Raw genomic sequence first — 20,496 nt, 5'->3', positions numbered from 1 at the left:
CATGAGCATCATGGTCTCACATGTATTTCCAGAAAATTTTGCTTGCTGTCAGCATCCCTGAGTGTTAGAGGCTGTTATTACACATGAAGGAAAATGCTCTTCAGGAAGCAGCCTATAGAAACAAACAAATCCAGATGTTGCCAAGCATGGTCTCAGTTGGCAGCGGGACAGGCGGTTTGGCACGTCAGCCAGGTGGAGGTCAGGCTGTCCCTCCTCGTCCATGGCGTTGCTCGGCTCTTACGTGAGCGAGGGTCGGCCCTGTGCTATGTTTAGAGTGCTTAATTTGTAACACACAGCTGGTGCTGGACAGGAGCGTGTGACACTGCCAAGAGCCTTTCTCCACCCCTGAGCGGGTGAGTATGAGGAGACGTGGACGGAGAAAGACTCTTGCGCACACACATACGCACTTCAGCTGCCTCTTTGAGATAACAGTTGACTGAAACCATGCAGGAGGTTGGGCGGCTCTTAATCCAGCCTGGTGACAGCCATTGAGAAAAGCCTTCCCGTCACGTCCCTTAAAACTAACTTTCTGTGCTCCACTGCCAGCTGCACCGGCCAGTCCCAGCAGATAACCCAGCAGACAGGCTGCTAGAGCTGTGTCCTCTCAGTCCATGTCCGAATTCGTTTTCATTTAATAGCCCTCTTTACGGTGCAGATAAGGATGGAAAACAGTATTATTTAGTGCCAAAACTAATTTGCTACATTACTTTATTCATTTTGATGGTCCGGCACCAATATAAGAGGTCAAACAACTGGCTTCTTTTTAACCTTGAAGACAATCGGATTGCAAAATCATGAACACTGCAGCAAAACAGCAGTACTTCCAAACAATCAATAAAGTATTATTCTTTAATAATATTATTATATTCAACCACATTCTGGCTAGTTACTGGTTAGAAATTGTTACACTACTTGTAATGTAGTTACACTACTTACACTTCTTATCAGTAAGAAAGAAATGATATTACAGAGCAACATATTAGCAACACATTACTGACTTTACTGTCCATTGTTTTTGGTACCAATAAAATGCTGTTGCACAACACAAAATCTTGTGGCATTGAAAACCGTGGAATTATTACACAGTGTAAAACATTGCTGTATAAGTAGCTCATGCAGAAGCGGGTCAGCGGTGACCCCCTGTGGGGGTTTCATCAGTCACTCTGGAGGAAAAAAAGAGAGAGAAATGCTGGGCATTCTCTTCCTTCACAGGTTTTATTGTATAATATATATATATATTATACAATAAAACCTGTGAAGGAAGAGAATGCCCAGCATTTCTCTCTCTTTTTTTCCTATATATATATTAAATATATATATTAAATCCTCTGCTGCCTGCTCTGAACCTGCTGTTTAACAGAGCTGGAACTTTTGTTTAAATTTGGGGTCTTCTGTAGGTGATGGATTGCAAACATTGTTCTGCTTCTTCTTTTTTTTCCCCCCTCCTAGCAAGTGAGATGTCCTGTACACGTGGCATGCAGCCTCTCTCTTTTTAAAAAGTCATCTTTGTACAGCACAGTCTCATGTTGTATTCCAGCCAATCGCTAGTTTTGCTATGTACATTTTTCCTTTGAAGAAATTCCGGAATTGTCTTTGCAGAATGTGCTAAAGTGATGAAAGGAAAATGAGGCCGTCAGTTTCTGTTTTCTTTAGTAACAGGGAAGGGGTGTGTCCTTCTGTTTGTGGCCAGATCAATTCGGCCCTGACCTTTGCGAACGTAAACCTCTGCAGCGACGGCGTGCTGACAGACGCAGCATAGCCGGGCTGCTGATCTGCCGCCTGTGCCGGCAGCTCGGGTTTACACGCTCGACCAGCGCAGAGGACAAAGCGCCGCCAGCCACTCGCCGATCGACCGCCCCCATCCTTTCACTGATGTACACAACCGAAGACCAAAAGCCGAAAAATCATCATTACCATTTAATACCATTCAATGCCACTGTTCAGGTGGCAATTTAACTAGAAAATGAAAAATCTACACTGAGCTTTTATCCCTAAAATATAGCCATTTAAAAAACAAACATGTATGCATTAATATTTACCTATGTAATCTAGTATACAAGTTCCCTGTTAGTTTGCTGAATAGCTACGCCAGCATATTTAAAGGAATGCCTTACTAGCATGTCACGTCCTCTGCCTTGCTGATTCTTGTCACACAGACCAACCATATTCTCTCGCAGTCTAACTGGTCTTTAAATCTTTTTTCATGGAATTCTGAATTTCATTTAAATTGGTGCAAAATATGGTTCCTCTGTGGAGACAGATGCATGGATTGATTTGCAGCGTGCGTTTAATGCACATCGTGTGTTTTTCCACACATGCAGTTTTCTCCACAGATGGTTCATTTTTATTCTCTTTTGTATTTTGCAGTCATGGGGATGACTTAATTGTGACACCATTTGCACAGGTTAGTAATACTATTGTCTTGAATTCTGACCATACAATTTTGTCTTTGAGACTATGGAGACTATGGGACAGTATTTGAGATCAGTATTGGAATTTTAATGAGCATATAACTGAATTGTACAGGTTAATTTTACAAGTCTTATTACAATGACAGCCTTACAGTTTGAAATAAGTGTGAAATAAGTTTTACTCATTATTGAAAAAGCCAAAAGGGGTTGATATTTAAAAAAGGCAGAATGTCAGCATAAATAATTAGAAAACATGTAGGTAAGACTCAAATGGACAAGATGGAAATTTGAACACATGTTTGTAATGTGTATTTAATGTCATTGTACAAATGGCAGCATGTATGAATCATGAATGTGTGGATCATGATTAGTTTATAGCCACAGCGACCAACTGCAGCCTCCGAGGCAAACAGATTCCAGAAAGTGAGAAATGAAGCCAAGTGAAGGGCAGGCTGGGCAAGAGCCAAGTTGTACACCATTCTATGGTGGAAAGAGTAAAGACCTTGTTTCTTTTTTACTGAAGGCCACTTTTGGCAGCCAGAAGTCCTCTCTGCATCTTCATAGATGATTCTTGGCAGCCTCCAGTATCCGGGGTAGACAGTACAGCAATCAGGATCAGTAGAGATAGAACTGGGGCACAGTTCTAAAGCAGAGATAAGCTTGAAGAAAATCACCATAACAGGACAGAAATGAAATTTTAAGACAAATGCATTGTTGAATGGTAATATTTGTGTAGCACACTACATGCCAGCAAAGTTCACAAGCCAAAGAACCGGCTTAGAACCGGAAAACCTTGGACAGAGAACATGTGGGAGCATACGTCCAGGGACGTAACAGCTATTCAGTAAAGTGTTGAATGGCATCATCAAATAAAAAAATCTGTACCACATGAAGTACCACTCTGTGAAGCCTTTTAGCCATTTCTCAATTGTACTGCATCAGTGGAAAATATAAATATAAAAAAGCAGTACTTTTCCTGATTACATAGGATGTGTTGTATATTATTTACCATCAGCCACTGTGAATACTGCCACCAAACACACAGGATAATGTATATATATAATGTACTGTACTACACTGAGGATATTCTGAATATTTTAGCACTAATCATAAATAAGTCCTAATTCTACACCTGAGAACCAAATTACAACATAATATCAGCATTTCTTGCTGGAATAAGACAGTATGTAATTGTAAATGGCATGAATGTTTGCAGCTTTCACTACAATACCATGCATTTTTAATAACATTTACCATTTTGTGTGTGTGTAAATATGTGTAGGTACTGGCTAGTTTGAGAACTGTCCGGAATAATTTTGCAGCCTTGACCAACTTGCAACAAGACAGGACGTCAAACAAGTGAGTGCACAGACCTTTCCCCCACTGTTTTACCTGTTCTCACTTGAAACAGCATTTTTTTTACCCACGTCTGGTTTTCTCAGGCGCTCACCCATGTGCAATCAGCCTCCCATCACAAAGACCTCCTTCACAGGTAAATATTGGTTTTATTGATTATTTATATGGTTTGTTAGAGAGACATATTGACTGTTGCAGACTGGAATTGGAGTGTACAGGACAGTTCCCTGTTGTGAGTGTATGGTTTCTACTGGTACTCTAGAGGGAGACAAAACTCTTCACACTGCTGTTTCATATTTTAGACTCAAAACGGTGAACTTTGCCATGATGACAGCATTTCACACTTGTCTTTTCTAAGCCGCTCTGTCAGACAATGGACATAGTCCAGGAAGAATTATTATTCGGTTATTGTAAATGACCTGAGAGTGTTGCCTAGCAACATGCATATCTGTCTTTGTCAGATGAAGTCAAGCTGAAGAGGGTTTTGGGGTTATTTGGGGGCTGTCCAATATTGTAATATATAATTGTCCATATATCATGCGATATATACTGTGTAAGTCAATTTCATTGTGCTTGCACTGATTGTAATGTAATAGCTTTTTGTTGTTGTTGCTATTGTTAATGCAGTATTACAGTAGTTTCACAATCACAATCACCAATTGCTCTCAGGTACCACCATTATGACCGGAATTTAAATAGTACACTGAAAAAAGTGAACGCTGGTTAAACAAAAAAAGAAAAGTAATCTAAAATTACTAATATTAAGTAATCACACGTAAAATTTTAGCATTGACATAATGCAAATAAATCAGATAACATCAGGTTTGATTTACATTACGTCATTAGGTCAATGCTAAAATATTAGGTGTGACAGATTACAGATTGGCTAAACTTAATTTTTTTAAGTTTAGCCAATGTTCACTTTTTACAGTGTCTGAAAATGTAAACCGTAGCTGTTGTTGGTTTAATGTTTTTTTTTTTCTCATTACAGTATTTTAAAAAATATGAGTTTGCTCTTTTGAATTAATCATCTGAAAGTTGTGTCATGGCAACTGGACTTTCTTTCTTTAATGTAGAGACGTTTCATTCTGCATCCACAGAACTTTGTCAATCAGAACTTTGTTAAATTATTTTAAATTAAGTTTAATTTATGCTTATGAGCAATTTTTTAGCTAGTGTTTAGCTTTTTTCTGTGTAGGTGTAAGTCTATTCATATAGTTTACCCATAGACATATAGTTTACACACACACACACACACGCACACACACACACACACACACACACACACACACACACACACAAACACACACATATATGCACTAGGCCAACCACTGCCTTTTTGCATTGGCTTCCAGTTTATTCTAGAATTGATTTCAAAGTATTGAACACTGCCTAGTAAACCTTTAAACAGATTAAGGTACCTCCTAGAGATGTTTTTAATGAATACACATGTACCAAATATCTGAGGTCTCTAGGGAGCAGACTGCTGTTCAGGGCTCTTACTGGAGCTAAACAGGGTGAGGCTGCATGTGCATTTTCAGAACCAACTTCTGTCTCAGATTTCTAAATCCAGCCTCAAAACTCACCGATGTCTTTGGGTAAGACAGCAGCCAGTGGCTTTACCTTCTATGTGTATATTTAGATGATCTAATGTATTTATTGTAATGTATTTACAATTTGTATGCCTTTTTGAATAGAGAGTCATTTCTAAAATTATTTTCATTCAGTATTTTTGAATAGAGAGCCTTATTGCCAGTGTCTGAAATGTGCTATAAAAATGCCCTTGCATTTCCTGCTATAAGTGTTGTTGGTTAATTATGAATATTTCTCACTAGCAAGTTTGAATCAGTATTTTAATATAAACCAATTTTCTTTCTCTTAAACCACTCCTAGATTTGTGTACACTGGAAATATTAAGTGCCAGTGAGCGCATTAAGGTGGGGGAATGTTGGCTCCACTCCTCTCGCTTCGGGAAATCCAGTCCACAGATTAGCAGTTTTCCTCTCCACCCGAGCCAGCTCAGAGGGGCCGGCCTCTGGTGTGGTACTTAAAACGAGAAGAATGCCGTTGACGTCAGAGGAGATGTTGTCAGCAAGGATGGTGGACCCCTCCTCATGAGGGAGTGGGGAGTGGAGAGGGGAGGGGTGGCGGCATGTTTTACCTCACTCTTTCTTTGTCTTTCTCTCTCTTCTTTTTTGCTTTATCAGAGATAGAGGCAAGATGCTCTGTCTGCTTGCTCCACTCAGTCGTGTGGACAAAAGGAAGGTTATATCAGTGTTAGCCTGAACAGCCCTCCCTAGAGTCTGGTGACTTCATTGGCACACAGGGCATGTGCTCTCACACACATGAATGCAAACAACAAAAGACACACTCGCCTACGAGGGCTTCATCATCTACAATGGAGCAGGGCACTTCTGTCTTTAATTTAAATTACCACTGCAACTTTCGAATGGAGGCATGGTGGAGACCACAGCAGATGTGATAATCTGGACAGAGTGGCACGCTGCAGCACTACATCATTTCCTAATACGGATTACGTCCTTTCACTAATCCGAGCGGATTTCATTTGCACAATCTTACCCAGGCCTCACATTGAATGTCTGCTTATGTATGTAGGAGTGTGATGCGCGTTCAGTTGGAATGCCACAAAAAAACAGATTTTAGTGCATCAAAAAGTTAAACCTAAATATATGCTGTATTAAATGTAAGTGAAATAAATAAATTCTCAAATTATTACATATGATTAAAATTCTACTAGATGCACTAGATGTCCCACAGGAATCCTTTTGTACAAATTAACTTTATGCAGCTCAGTCGAGTAAGACTCTACACGTAGGTCTTTATAGGACTGAACTCTCATTTATCAATAAAATTATATTTACCCAATAAAAGGCCATAACGTAGTTAAAATATGTAATGACTTATTGAGTTTTTCTCCCTTTTAAATTTAATTTGAATGGAATTCAGCATATTACAGAATCATTACATTTTAGTAGTTTTGCTTTATGTGTCTACATGTATATGTTTTTAGTATTTTGTAAATTAGTAAATTAGTCTTAATACAGAACCATAACATTTTCATTTTTTTGGTAACAAAATCACCTGAACCTCATAATGTATTGCATTATAGGTATTGTGAGAATACTCATACACATTATTTAAATGATTAAAATATATTTACAAATTAATTGATTTATTGGTTCAAATAATTGCTGTTCTAGAACAATGCTGCATTTTGTGACTCCTGTCCGGGATTCCAGTCCGGCTCTTGCTGGTCTCCCTGTGTCATGCTCTCCAGCTCTTCAGGCTTGTGCTTTCACAGGAAATCGCTCATGTTTGTGTAAAGCAATGCCTCCCAACTCACGCTGCTCTTGCTGAGGTGCTGGACTCCGCTGCCTGCGTCAGTTCTCCTGTGGGGGTCACCTAGGACGTTGCTACTGTGTCATCACTTGTGAGGACAAGCCACCGGAGGACAAGGAAAAAAATATATACTTGCCTCTTGAAGTCATGGCCTCCATATGGGGGTCTCTGGCAGGGGGTGGGGGGGTCTGTGGTCGTGGAGAATAGACGGAGAGGAGAGGGGTCCTGCCGTGCCGGTTCTTTGTTGGGGTTGTCTCCGATGGTACAGCTAAGGCCGTTTGGCCGTAAGTTCTCGTCCAGGTGGATTTCCCTGCGCTAAGCCCTGATGGAATGCTGCAGAAGACCCTAACTCGTAACTCTTTATGACTGACTAGAGCTCAGCGTTCCTTGGATTACTGACTGTACCTTGTGTATGTATGTAAATGTTTCTGTCTAAATGCAGACCATGTTCTGGAGATTGATTTCATTTTATATGCTGTGGAGCATGGGGCTCCGTGGCTTTATTTCGTGGGAGCGACGTACCTGTGGATTGTTTCCAGATTTTCACTGGGAAAGGCTCTGCTGCACTGCTGAACACTGAGAAGAGGACCACTGGGCTTTCTTGTCCCACTCTCCGGTCCTTTAAACCTTGATAAGGTCCTTTTCACCGCAGCATGAAGAGTCACCCGTGTGTCCATTCAGGGCACCCGAAAATGCCATTCAACAGTGTGGAGGACCATGCACAGGAAGCCTCGGCCAGTCCTGCCAAACGTCTCAAAACTGACCACTCTGTGCCCATTGTCCCTCCAGAGGATGCCTACCAGAAGCTGGCCACAGAGACCCTGGAGGAGCTGGACTGGTGCTTGGACCAGCTGGAGACCCTGCAGACCAGGCACTCTGTTAGTGAGATGGCTTCCAATAAGGTAAGGCGCTACCAGTCATTCATTTACCATTTCCCTTCACCCACACAGCCTCGTCAGTGTTCACATTTTAACCAGCAACTGGTTCATTCAGCGATTGGCATCTGATTGGTGATGATAAGAGTCTCCACTTTATGTAATGGTTTGTGTATGAGTGGGTAATCTGGTGGACGCCGGCACGGGAACTGTTTGCCGGATTCTCGGCCGACTGCCTGATCCACTGTCTGAGCAAGCGTTGTACTGGCATGAGAGCCAAGATGGCTGCTCGAGAGGAGGAGTCACGTCCAGATGTGCACAAAACATATGTCTCCAACACAGAAGGCTTCACCTTTTATTCAACTCTAGGTCTGTAATTACATCCTGTTGCTGGGGCAGGATGTATGATGTCTCACAAAAAGTGTATGTGACCATCTGTTCTGCCATAATCCAAGCTCTCCATATGTTCTGTTAGAATGCCTTTGTGTGTGTTATGTGGTATTATGTTGTTTTAGTGAAAGCAGATAGAACAGCTGGAACGGAATGCGTTGTGTTCAGGGAAACACCCCTTTTGCCCTCTGAGTGAACTGTGAACAGCTTCAGTAATGTTGCTGTAGATTTTTCGGGCTCTGGTTGTGGCACGGCTCCTCTAACTGTGTGGTTTTGGGTAAGCGCCTCTCAAAAATGGGAGCCCTTGCTCGTAACATTGAACTGAAAGTCATGTGTCCATGGTTCTGACTCACACCTTGCAACCCCCCCGCATCCTCCTTTCCCCTAAACAGGAGTGACGATACTTTCATCAGATGATCAAATCACTGCAGCCTCAATAAAGCTGGTGTCAGAAATGATGTCAAAGCAACGCATTTCTATTGACTCAAATGAATAGACGACAATGTCATGAGCACAGATGTCCAGTCTGAAATCTTACTCCAGTTATGTACATGCAAATAATGTCAACAATAGCCTTAACATATAGTACCAAATCATTTGCTAATTGTATATAATTAAATGTTGCGTTTATTAACACTCACTAATTAACACCTTTAAGCAAGTAATGTAATAAAGTAATGTAATAAACTATGAGAGACTGTGGTCTGCTCTGTCACTATGGCAATTAACTATGATGAAATCACCACATCATATCAAGTGATTCATTACTTACTAATATTCAATACAGAATATAATTTATCAAGTGATTCATTACTTACTAATATTCAATACATAATATAATTTATTTACATATACAGATTTTTTTTTTTTCTTAAAAAAGCTAACACTGGCCAATGGCACTTTATTAAAATTTTTCTATTTATTTTTAATGCAATTCATAATTTTTTTATACTATTGAATTTTTTATTGTTTTAGAAAACAATACCAATTGGTGCAAATTAAGTAACCTGAAGCTGAATATGTTAGATCCAGGTTAATGTTAGGTCCCTGCTAACTAGTAATGGCATAGGGGTGGTAGTAGCCTAGTGGGTAACACACTCACCTATGAACCAGAAGACCCGGGTTCGAATCCCACTTACTACCATTGTGTCCCTGAGCAAGACACTTAACCCTAAATTGCTCCAGGGAGACTGTCCCTGTAACTACTGATTGTAAGTCGCTCTGGATAAGGGCATCTGATAAATGCTGTAAATGTAAATGTAAATGTACTAATGCAGTGAAAAACTACTAAAACATTGTCTTTTTGCTGCTCTCTCAGGTGTTGTATCCTGTTTATTTATTTGTTAACAGCACCTGGGTGCTGACCAATGGTGAACGTGAGAAGCCGCTATGTTATCTAAAATGCAAAGTGTATTTACCAAATCCACAGTTACATAAGACCTCTCTAGGATGATCAACTTGCATGGCTGAGTGGGGCGGAATGAGCCCTTTCTAGGAACAGATAAGATGGATTGCTGGCTAAAGACTGACTTCTTTATTGCTGTGTCACGTCACCATGAAAGCCTCATTGTCTTTAGAGGCTTTTCTGAAGCTTGTGCAGTTCACCTAGAGACATTTCGGATAGATCCCCTCTGTTACAGACCAGTCAAATTTAAGGGACATATTTTTTTCAACAATTTATTTAATTGTAACTGTTTCGTTTTTAATAGTCACAATGTGGAAAAAGCAACTCTACTGCATTAATGAACCTGAACCGTCTTGTTTTTTTAATCACTGAATCCAAACGCAGTCCTCTCCCCTCAGGCCTTTTCAGTAACAGGTCTCAACCTGCACTGCTGAATTCTGGTGAATAGAACATGCCTCCATACTGACCCTTCTTTTGAAGACTGCTCAGACAAACAATGCAGAGAAGAAGGCCACATCTTTTTGTCCACCACAGAGATGATGTTTAATTCAAGGATTGCATGGTGCACCAAAGGAATTTGTCAGTCTAACCCTATTAAAACTGTTTAATCCAGTATCGCCAGTGTGAGGGTAAAAATAAGCTTTAAAATGTTATTACTGCAAGGTTGAAGTCACACAGAGCCCTGAGCTTGAAATCTTGAAGGACAGACCATCAGACACAAGGTCAACAGTAATCCAATGGGATCAGACTTCTCACTTTTTAAAATATTTTTATAGTGGCATGAATTCTCATATTATTGTAGAGGCTGTCTTAATATCATCTATAATTAAAAATCTACATAATGATCTACACTGATCTATACATAATTTATACATGGGTGGCAAGTTGGATGTGAATGAAAGTCCTAAAGTAAATGAATAAATAATAATGTCCTCATCCTCGTCTTCCTCCGCTTATCCGGGTCCAGGTCACTAGGGCAGCATCCCAAGTAGGGAATCCCAGACAGCCCTCTCCCCAGCCACCTCCACCAGCTCCTCCGGCAGGACCCCAAGGCGTTCCCAGACCAGATTGGAGATATAATTCTCCAGCGTGTCCTGGGTCAACCCAGGGGCCTCCTGTCGGCAGGACATGCCCGAAACACCTCCCCAGGGAGGCATCCAGGAGGCATCCTGACCAGATGCATGAACCACCTCAACTGGATCCTTTCGATGTGGAGGGGCAGCGGACACACATGTGGATTGGTTGGGCAAACTCCATCATCCCAGCAAGGTTAAAGATCTGGTCCACAGTCCAGGACTAAAACATTGCTCCTCCTCAATTCGAGATTCAACTATCAACCGGACCCTCCTCTCCAGTACCTTGGAGTAGACATTTCCAGGGAGGCTGAGGAGCGTGATCCCCCTGTAGTTGGAACACACCCTCTGGTCCCCCTTCTTAAAAACAGGGACCACCACCCCAGTCTGCCACTCCACCAGAACTGCCCCTGATGTCCATGCAATGTTGCCGAGACATCCATAGCCATGAGATATCCAGGATGGATCTCATCCACCCCCGGGGCTCCACTGCTGTGTATCTGTTTGACTACCTCAGAAACGTCTGCCCCTGAGATTGGAAAGTCCTTACCCAGGCATCCGAGCTCTGGATCCTCATCGGAATGTGTGTCGGTGGGATTGAGCATGTTGTGCCATTACGCCTTAACTGTGCAGTTTGAGAATGACACAAATACTGGTTTTCACAAAGTTTGCTGCTTTCATTTCAGCCCTGCCACAAAAGGACCTGCTGAGATCATTTGAGTGATCCTCTCATTAACACAAGTGAGAGTGTTGACCAGCACAAGGCTGGAGATCATTCTGTCATGCTGATCGAGTAAGAATAGTAGACTGGATGCTTTAAAAGGAGGGTGATGCTTGAAATCATTGTTCTTCCTGGTTACCTGCAAGTAAACACAAGCAATCATCATTGCGTTACATAAAAAAGGGCTTTACAGGCGAGAATATTGCTGCTACCAAGATAGCACATACATTAACCATTTATCTAGTCACCAAAAACTTTGAGGAGAGAGGTTCAAGTGTTGTAAAGAAGGCTTCAGGGAGTCCAAGAAAGTCCAGCAAGCGACAGGACCATCTCCTAAAGATGATTCAGCTGCGAGATCAAGGGGCCACCAGTTCAGAGCTTGCTCAGGAATGGCAGCAGGCAGTTGTGAGAGCATCTGCACACATAATGAGATGAAGAATTTTGGAGGAAGGCCTGGCGTCAAGAAGGGCAACTTCTCTTCTATAAAAACATTGAGGACAGACTGGAATTCTGCAAAATGTGCAGGGATTGGGTTGCTGAGAACAACCCTTTCAGATTGTTTGGGGCATCTGGAAAAATTATTGTCTGGAGAAGACCATCAGTCCAACAGTAAAGCATCCTGAGACCATTCATGTGTGGGGCTTTTTCTCATCCAAGGCAGTGAGATAATTTTGGTGAAGAACAATGCCTTTTCCAGCATGATGGAACACTGTGCCATAAGGCCAAAGTGATAACTAAGTGGTTCGGGGATCAAAACATTAAAAGTTTGGGTTCATGGCCAGGAAACTCCCCAGACCTTAATCCAGTTGAGAACTTGTGCTTAATTTACAAGAGGCGGGTGGACAAACAAAAACCCACAAATTCTGACAAACTCCAAACACTGATTAAGAAGGAATGTTGCCATCGGTCAGGATTTGGCCCAGAAGTTGATTGACAGTATGCCAGGGCAAAATGCAGAGGTCTTTAAAAAAGGGCCAACACTGCAAATATTGTCTCTTTCCATAAACTTGATGTAATTGTCAATAGAAGCTTCTTGTAATTATACTTCAATACACAGAAACAACTGACAAAAAGAAGCAGCAAAAAACAGTATTTGGTTTTTGGATACAGTTTCAGCACATGGTGTGCTTTTTTCCTTTTCCTACCCTCGTTGTCCATTGGTTCCATTGCCCCCTTTCAGGTCAGGGATTTGTGCAGCCTGTACGTGAAAGTGAAGTGATTGTCACACGTGATACACAGCAGCACAGCACACAGTGCACACAGTGAAATTTGTCCTCTGCATTTAACCCATCACCCTGAGTGAGCAGTGGGCAGCCATGACAGGCACCCGGGGAGCAGTGTGTGGGGATGGTGCTTTGCTCAGTGGCACCTCAGTGGTAACTTGGCAGATCGGGATTCGAACCAGCAACCTTCTGATTACGGGGCCGCTTCCATAACCACTAGGCCACCACTGCCCCCGGTACGATATATGATGTTGTGAGATATTGCTTCATGATATCAATATAATAAAAAACATGATACTGGCATGTTTGTCACCATGTCTTTTGCTGCAGTGGTGGTCTTTTTCCTTGTTGATAAATGTGAATGTTGAGGAGCATGTAGGACTGGTCTATCTGTTTGCTACAGCAGCCTCACAAGGTCATTTGCTGTCAATCTGGGATTGTCTCCTTCAAGAGTGGCATAATGGCTAGATGTACCACACTTTGCACAGATGTTTCAGAACCTACTGTCCTGAAGACTTGTGAACATTTAATGAAAATGTCCAAGCTGTAAACTAAGTCTACATAAGCTAAAATAATACAATGTTCTTGATTAAATGTTTTACAAAATGTTCTCATGCTGTGTGTAAAGTCAAAACTAAGGATTGCTTAGTTTTAAATCTGTGTTTAAAATTGTAGCATGGTTAAAATTAGCTTCATCTGAATGTTTTTAATAAATAGAATAATAATAACATTGCATTTGATGACCGCTGCAGAATCTGGACAGTTTGTTTCAGTACAAATGTCAATTATGTTTTGTTTTGCACTCCACCAACACAGATTTATATATCTGAATATGGTTGAATAAACCAGGGAATTGTCTGTCTCCTTGTTCTGGGCCTCTGTTTCAACCAAATGTGTCTATAATGTGGTTGCATGATTAATCCACAGGCAGCAAATTGATCTGCACACTCTTTGCAGACTTGTTTGTTTTGTTGAAAGCTTCTTTTAATGATTGTTAATGTTTATGTTAAGCTTCTTTTAATGATTGTCATTGAGTCATAATCAGTTTTTATGTCTCTTTGTGTCTCTCCACCTAAACTTTAGTTCAAGAGAATGCTGAACAGGGAGCTCACCCACCTGTCTGAGATGAGCAGATCTGGGAATCAGGTCTCTGAGTTCATATCCAACACGTTCTTAGGTAAGAAGAACATTGGCTACACCATAGTCCTGTACAGAGAAACATGGTCTATGGTTTATAACTATTGGCAAATATTAAGATAAGAAATGTCCTTTTTGTCCAGACATCTGGTAACCGGAATGGGTTGTTGATGATCTGCATGTATGTAAAGAGGAACTATTTGGCCAAATTCACACTAGTGGAGTATCTAGTGCATCAGCAGATGTGTTGACTACATCATAATTTCAAACTTTGTCAATGACTATTTATTGTTCTTTCTGTTTTTTCATGGATAATGAAGGAAATTTATAAATGGCAACTAGGAAAATGATTAAGAGTATGTAGCAACATTGTCTTTTTTATGTATTTCTCAGTTAATGGGCATGAATTTGCAATTTCCAATAAACTGCTGATCACATTGAAACTGTAATCAGAAACTTTCTGAAACTGGTCAGAAATTCAACTCTGTTGCAATAATCCTAAACAACTATCTTATAATATTTTACCCACAAATAAATAATATCATAATAATACACTTGTATAAATACATCCATTCTTCAGAAGAGAAGAACATATTCATTACAGTCCAACTGTCAATCTTTTTTTTTTTCTTTATGAATCTTTAGACAAGCAGCATGATGTGGAGATGCCCACCCCTCAGATGCAAAAAGAGAAGGAGAAGAAGAAGAAGCCCATGTCCCAAATTAGTGGTGTGAAGAAATTAACACACAGCACCAGCCTCATCAATTCCAACATCCCTCGGTTTGGGGTGAAGACAGATACAGAGGAGTCCTTAGCCAAGGTACCAGTCTGGAGGCCACTCGAGATTCAAAACCCAACAGCAAGGCCAGATATTTCATATAAATAAATATTGTTTTATCATTTTGTATTTCCATGTATATAAATATGGATAAATTGGTATTACTTTGGTTTTGGTGTAAATTAATATTTTTATGTCTCTGTACACACATTTAAAGAACTTTTACAGCATATTTTAACAAATCATTTTCTATGCCACTATACTCATAACTTTTATTTTTATTTTTAGGAGTTAGAAGACATAAACAAATGGGGCCTTAATGTTTTCAAAGTTACAGAGTTTTCTGGAAACCGGCCTTTAACAGTCATGATGTACACAATTTTTCAAGTAAGAACAACAATGAACTTAGACACGTACTGAAACTCTTTTAGTACAAACCCTTAAATCTCTGGTCCATACGGGTCTAATGCATTCTGTTTTGATTTGCAGGAAAGGGACTTACTCAAAACTTTTAAAATCCCATTAGACACCTTTATAACCTACCTGATGACTTTAGAAGACCACTATCATGCTGATGTGGCATACCACAACAACATCCACGCTGCTGACGTCACCCAGTCTACACATGTTCTGCTCTCCACGCCTGCGTTGGAGGTAAACGACTACAAAAGTGAAATGGAGCAACCAAATCATTGGCACAGTCTGTTCAGTTATTTAGTAATGTCCTCTGACCTTCTCATTACAGGCCGTTTTCACAGATCTTGAAATACTCGCTGCCATTTTCGCTAGCGCGATTCATGATGTGGATCATCCTGGCGTCTCAAACCAGTTTCTCATTAACACAAGTATGTATGTGTTGCATTTAATAGATAAAGGCAGATTCACAATGTAAATTCTGAGTAATACAGACTGGGCTGTGACTATCTGAAATGTTGGCCTCTGTGAACACAAATTCATGGTGGTTTGTTTTTCATTTACATGAATTTGCATGAAGTGCCTGTCATTTGGCAGTACCATATTACAGCTGAAGACTTCCTTTTGTTGTATCTCAGCTGTTAGCAAATTAGTAGCAGTATGCAGTGCACATGCTTTCAACTCATTCAACTCATTGTGTCATTCACAGTTGTAGATTCCTACTGCTTGTATTATTAAATTTGTATGACGTTTATAGACATAGAAATACACACACACACACACATAAAGACACATAAAGACCATGTAAATTGTCTTTATGTTGCCATGGTGCATTATATATGTAGTAATGCTAACAAAAGTCACATAGGACAAAAATAATTCAGTAACAAACATGACAATTATTGCAATTATCAAATTTGATCGTTCGAGTTCAAGTTATATTGTGGAACAGAAAAACAGAAGTAAAGCGTTGCAGTTATGAACTATTACTACATTGCCAGAGCTGATTAATGTGCATGTTTACATGCTGCGTCGTAGACGTTTACTCTGAGTTCAGCCAGTGTGCTTTCCTCTTTCCGTTTGTGCAAGGTTTCTCCTTTCTTGACAAACAGCCTTGTTCACATATGCGGCCAGAGTGCGCATCTAAGAGCCTGACTTGGATGTCTGTTAATGACATGGACTGGTGTTGTGACATCCACTTCTGAATGTCCCCACACTTCCAGGCTTACAATATCCGAGCAGAGGTTTTCTCAGAAATCATTTAGTCCCTGAGCTGGAATTCATTCGCTCAGCCGATTATGCAACAGAAATACGGCATAAGATGTATTAATGACGAATTTGTGACATAGCTGTTTAAGGGTCTAGTTTGTTGCACACTAGTCTCTTACCATCCAGACATGTGGCTGTTTTCATGTCAGGCATTAGATCCGTTTTTAAACTAATCCTCAACCTCTGACATGTAGTTCCAGGATACAGCAGGGTACATGAGATCATCCATCTTACATTACTGTTCAGAAGACGCACCCGTGGAGCAGAATGCAGAGCATTTGACCTGATTTATATAGGTTTCTCTGTGTTTCTCTGTGTCCTGACAGACTCCGAACTGGCCCTCATGTACAATGACTCGTCAGTGCTGGAGAACCACCACCTGGCTGTGGGCTTCAAACTGTTGCAGGAAGAGAACTGCGACATCTTCCAAAACTTGACAAAAAAACAAAGACAATCCCTGAGGAAGATGGTCATCGATATTGTAAGAGCCATGAGGCAGCCACATGTATTTACATGAGTTCATGAGTGATTTTTAAGACAGTTTAAAACATCATGTGTTCATGTAGGTGCTGGCGACTGACATGTCCAAACACATGAACCTCCTTGCTGACTTGAAAACGATGGTAGAGACAAAGAAAGTGACGAGCTCTGGAGTCCTCCTGCTGGATAATTATTCAGACAGGATACAGGTAAACTATAGGCTAAATATAGGACCTTGGTTTCTTCATGGAAGTCTGACATGGTATGGTTCTCCTCAGGTTCTCCAGAACATGGTGCACTGTGCAGACCTGAGCAACCCGACCAAGCCCTTGCAGCTGTACAAGCAATGGACGGACCGCATAATGGAGGAGTTCTTCAGCCAAGGAGACCGGGAGCGAGAACGGGGCATGGAGATCAGTCCCATGTGTGACAAACACAACGCGTCGGTGGAAAAGTCTCAGGTAGTATTCCTGTGCCCTGACACTTTTATTCTAACAAAAATATATTCATAGATAGATGTTGGTCAGTTTGAAGATTCCTTGTAACCATACCCAAACCACTTCCTTTATGTTAATGTTTTATTTCTGGCTTGCTTTCTAGGTGGGCTTCATTGACTACATTGTCCACCCTCTGTGGGAAACATGGGCAGATCTGGTACACCCTGATGCCCAAGACATCCTGGACATGCTGGAGGATAACCGAGAGTGGTACCAAAGCACCATCCCCCAGAGTCCCTCCCCGGCACCACAAGAACCCCAAGAAAGCAGCCGGACAGGCGCAGCTGAGAAGTTCCAGTTTGAGCTCACGCTAGAGGAGGATGGAGAGTCAGACATGGAGAAGGATAGTGGGAGTCAGGAGGAGGAGGAGGAAGAGGAGGAGGACAATAGCTGTAGTGACTCCAAAACCCTTTGTACTCAGGACTCCGAGTCCACAGAGATCCCTCTAGACGAGCAAGTTGAGGAGGAAGAGGAGGATGGGGAAGAAGAGACATCGCCCACTGAGCCTCACACAGAGGAACAGAAGGCTGCGGACACATAGCAGTGTGGGCGGGGGGCTCTTCCCCAGGTTGGCGCCATTTTAAAAAGACACACAAACAATAGTCGTAATAATAACAATAATTAATAATCATGTTGAAAAAGAAAGTTCCAAAGCGCATGTTGCACTTCATAGCCTTGGCCACTCCTCACCGTCTCCACTGTCTGGAGACTTGAGGACACAGAGACACTCTGGTACTAGTTTTTTTGCACTCAGGAATAATGTTTGGTCAAACCTCTTTGCTTTATGTTTGTTTAAGTTATTTTTTTTTACTTCATGTTCCTGTAAGCGCAGTGGGACAGAGTGTCTGTTCTCGGGCACTCCTCTGAAGCTGGTCTCTGCACGAGCGGTCTCAGATTCACCTAAAATGCATCCCTACCTGACTTGACCATCAGAGTCAGTGGGGGGATTCGGGCGGATCTGAAAGAGACCCCTTTTCCCCTAAAATTTAAGTCTTCCTTAAAAGAACGGCTGTCAAGGTCTCCTCAACTTTTTTATGGTTGTCGTACGATGTTTGATGTTACTTTTATTAATGACAAAACACCCTCGAAATATTACTGTACATTGAAATGACTTCCAGGTGTTTTTATTATTATTATCATTATTAATATTATTATTATTATTGGCCAGTCCTAAGGTTTGTGTTTGCACTGTGCAGATTTAATACGCTTTGCAAAAGCTCACCTTGCATAAGATGTTATTTATTTTTAATTTATGGTGTAGTTGCTCCAATTATCTGACAAGAAAGTTACAATCCAGGTGAGGCAACTTCATCAAGTGAAAACGTCATAGAAAGTTAACATCTTCACTTTTTTTTTTTTTTTTTAGATGTAAGCCCAACCAAATACATTTTTAGAAAATAGTTTTTAATGACACGCTATTCCAGTGTTGTTGATCTGCAAATATATGACTTTTTACTAGGTGAGGCTAATGACACAACTTTGGTTAAATCCGTGTAACACACACACACACACACACGGAAAAAGGAGCAAACACTTCTTTTTAATTGCCTTGGCAGATGACAGAGGATCTCACAATCATATACATTTCAGATCGTCATATATTGCCATTTCTGTATATAACACACTCATCATGGCAGAGTGTGAACAGCATAATTTTTTTCCCATAGTCCAGTGACATCTGTGTTCTGCTACACATGCGGAATACTTTGACTTACTGAGAACATACTGAAGCAAAAACCAACCGAAGACTCACCCGTTTCTTTCCATGCCAAAACCTCACTCATTTGCTGCACTTGCACTATATTTAACACAACAGTGAATCCAAGTGGCTTTTGATTTTCAATATTTATATCTATATATGTACACATATATATTTATTGTTTCAGTTTTTCGTGTTGCTGTTTTGCCATGCAACAAATTAAAGCTGTACTGTAGAACACAAACTGTAGCATAGACACATCATGCGGACATGCAGGTCTTTAGGGGTCCTCTCTGGTTGAAGTAAAGGTGAAAATTATTTGTATGTAAACACAAAAATGAAGAAAAAGGCCCAACTTCACTCAGCTTTTTTAAGGCGCACTGGCTCTGTAAATTCGATTGTTAAATTTTTGTGCCATTTTCTTTTTTTTTTTTCACCAGATGACCTTATCTGTAACAAATTCTTGTGTTTGTCTGTTTACAACCATGTATTTATTACATTGTACATATTGTAATGTTTATTGTAAATGATTTTTACTCTGTCATCCCTTATGGCGATGGTGTTGCTGTATTTAAAAAACTCTAGATGAGAGAATGTTTATTATTCAGATCTACCCAATGTTAGATTACTATTCGCAAAAAAAAAAAAAAAGAAGAAAAAAAGTAGTAACCTTATTTCTGGAGAAGCCAAACAGTATGATAAATGAAGGCCACTGGTATTTGGCTTCAGGGCTGTGCCTTAAATGAAAACAATGATTTTCGTATTTTTTTTCCCTTCCTTTCCTGCGTTGCATTAGAGCGAATGACCTAAGGAAGGTAATATCTGCGCTCCCTACTATTGCATAATAAGCACTATGTTCTTAGGCCGAAGCTTTCAGTACATCACTTTAGTGCATCTTTTTTTTTTTTGGAACTGGTGCAAGACTAAACATTATTCCATATTGCCTGGATTAAGATTATTTTTGCAACAAGAGTGGAATGCAATAGTAGACTGCCTTTAAGACTGCCTGAACAAACAAGACCTTACCTGAGGATCTGTAGAAGTTGTGTGGGGAGTCGTCTGTTTTCTGACACGCAAACTGTAGATTTTAGCAGCCCTGGACCAAAGCCAATGGCTATTATTATTATTATTATTATTATTATTGGTATTTCAGAATGATTAAAAGGGATATTTTGACTGTACCACAAGACTTATTTATTTTATTATTATTTTGTCTTTCACAATTATTTGAATTCCTCCTATGATACTGAGACAGTACTGTAGATTCTTCTCCAAGATTTCAATTAAGGTATACATTTTTATATGCAAATAAATTAAAGCATGGGTTTCAGACTGCATGTGTTACATTTCTGGTTTTATTCAGAGTATGTAGTGTCAATATTCCATTTTTTTTTTTATATTATTTCT

General features: G+C 40.5%; 1 protein-coding gene across 11 annotated transcripts in view; it reads left to right on the top strand.

Moving 5' to 3' along the window:
• LOC114785254 (cAMP-specific 3',5'-cyclic phosphodiesterase 4D) overlaps nt 1–20,424 on the top strand; it is a 99,008-nt gene extending 78,584 nt beyond the window's left edge. For all 11 annotated transcript variants that reach the window (XM_028971216.1, XM_028971215.1, XM_028971217.1 and 8 more), the window contains 13 exons: nt 2,368–2,404; nt 3,694–3,770; nt 3,854–3,903; nt 7,917–8,029; nt 13,898–13,991; nt 14,597–14,772; nt 15,019–15,117; nt 15,220–15,384; nt 15,476–15,575; nt 16,740–16,894; nt 16,980–17,102; nt 17,172–17,354; nt 17,494–20,424. In XM_028971216.1, coding sequence (XP_028827049.1) covers nt 2,368–2,404; nt 3,694–3,770; nt 3,854–3,903; nt 7,917–8,029; nt 13,898–13,991; nt 14,597–14,772; nt 15,019–15,117; nt 15,220–15,384; nt 15,476–15,575; nt 16,740–16,894; nt 16,980–17,102; nt 17,172–17,354; nt 17,494–17,931 — 1,810 coding nt within the window. In that variant the 3' untranslated portion in view covers nt 17,932–20,424. The remainder of the gene's footprint in view (nt 1–2,367; nt 2,405–3,693; nt 3,771–3,853; nt 3,904–7,916; nt 8,030–13,897; nt 13,992–14,596; nt 14,773–15,018; nt 15,118–15,219; nt 15,385–15,475; nt 15,576–16,739; nt 16,895–16,979; nt 17,103–17,171; nt 17,355–17,493) is intronic.
• Nucleotides 20,425–20,496: the final 72 nt, after the last annotated feature.

The sequence above is a fragment of the Denticeps clupeoides genome, chromosome 3 (genome assembly GCF_900700375.1).
Source record: "Denticeps clupeoides chromosome 3, fDenClu1.1, whole genome shotgun sequence".
NCBI lineage: Eukaryota > Metazoa > Chordata > Actinopteri > Clupeiformes > Denticipitidae > Denticeps > Denticeps clupeoides.
This window is presented reverse-complemented; position numbering and strand designations above follow the sequence as displayed.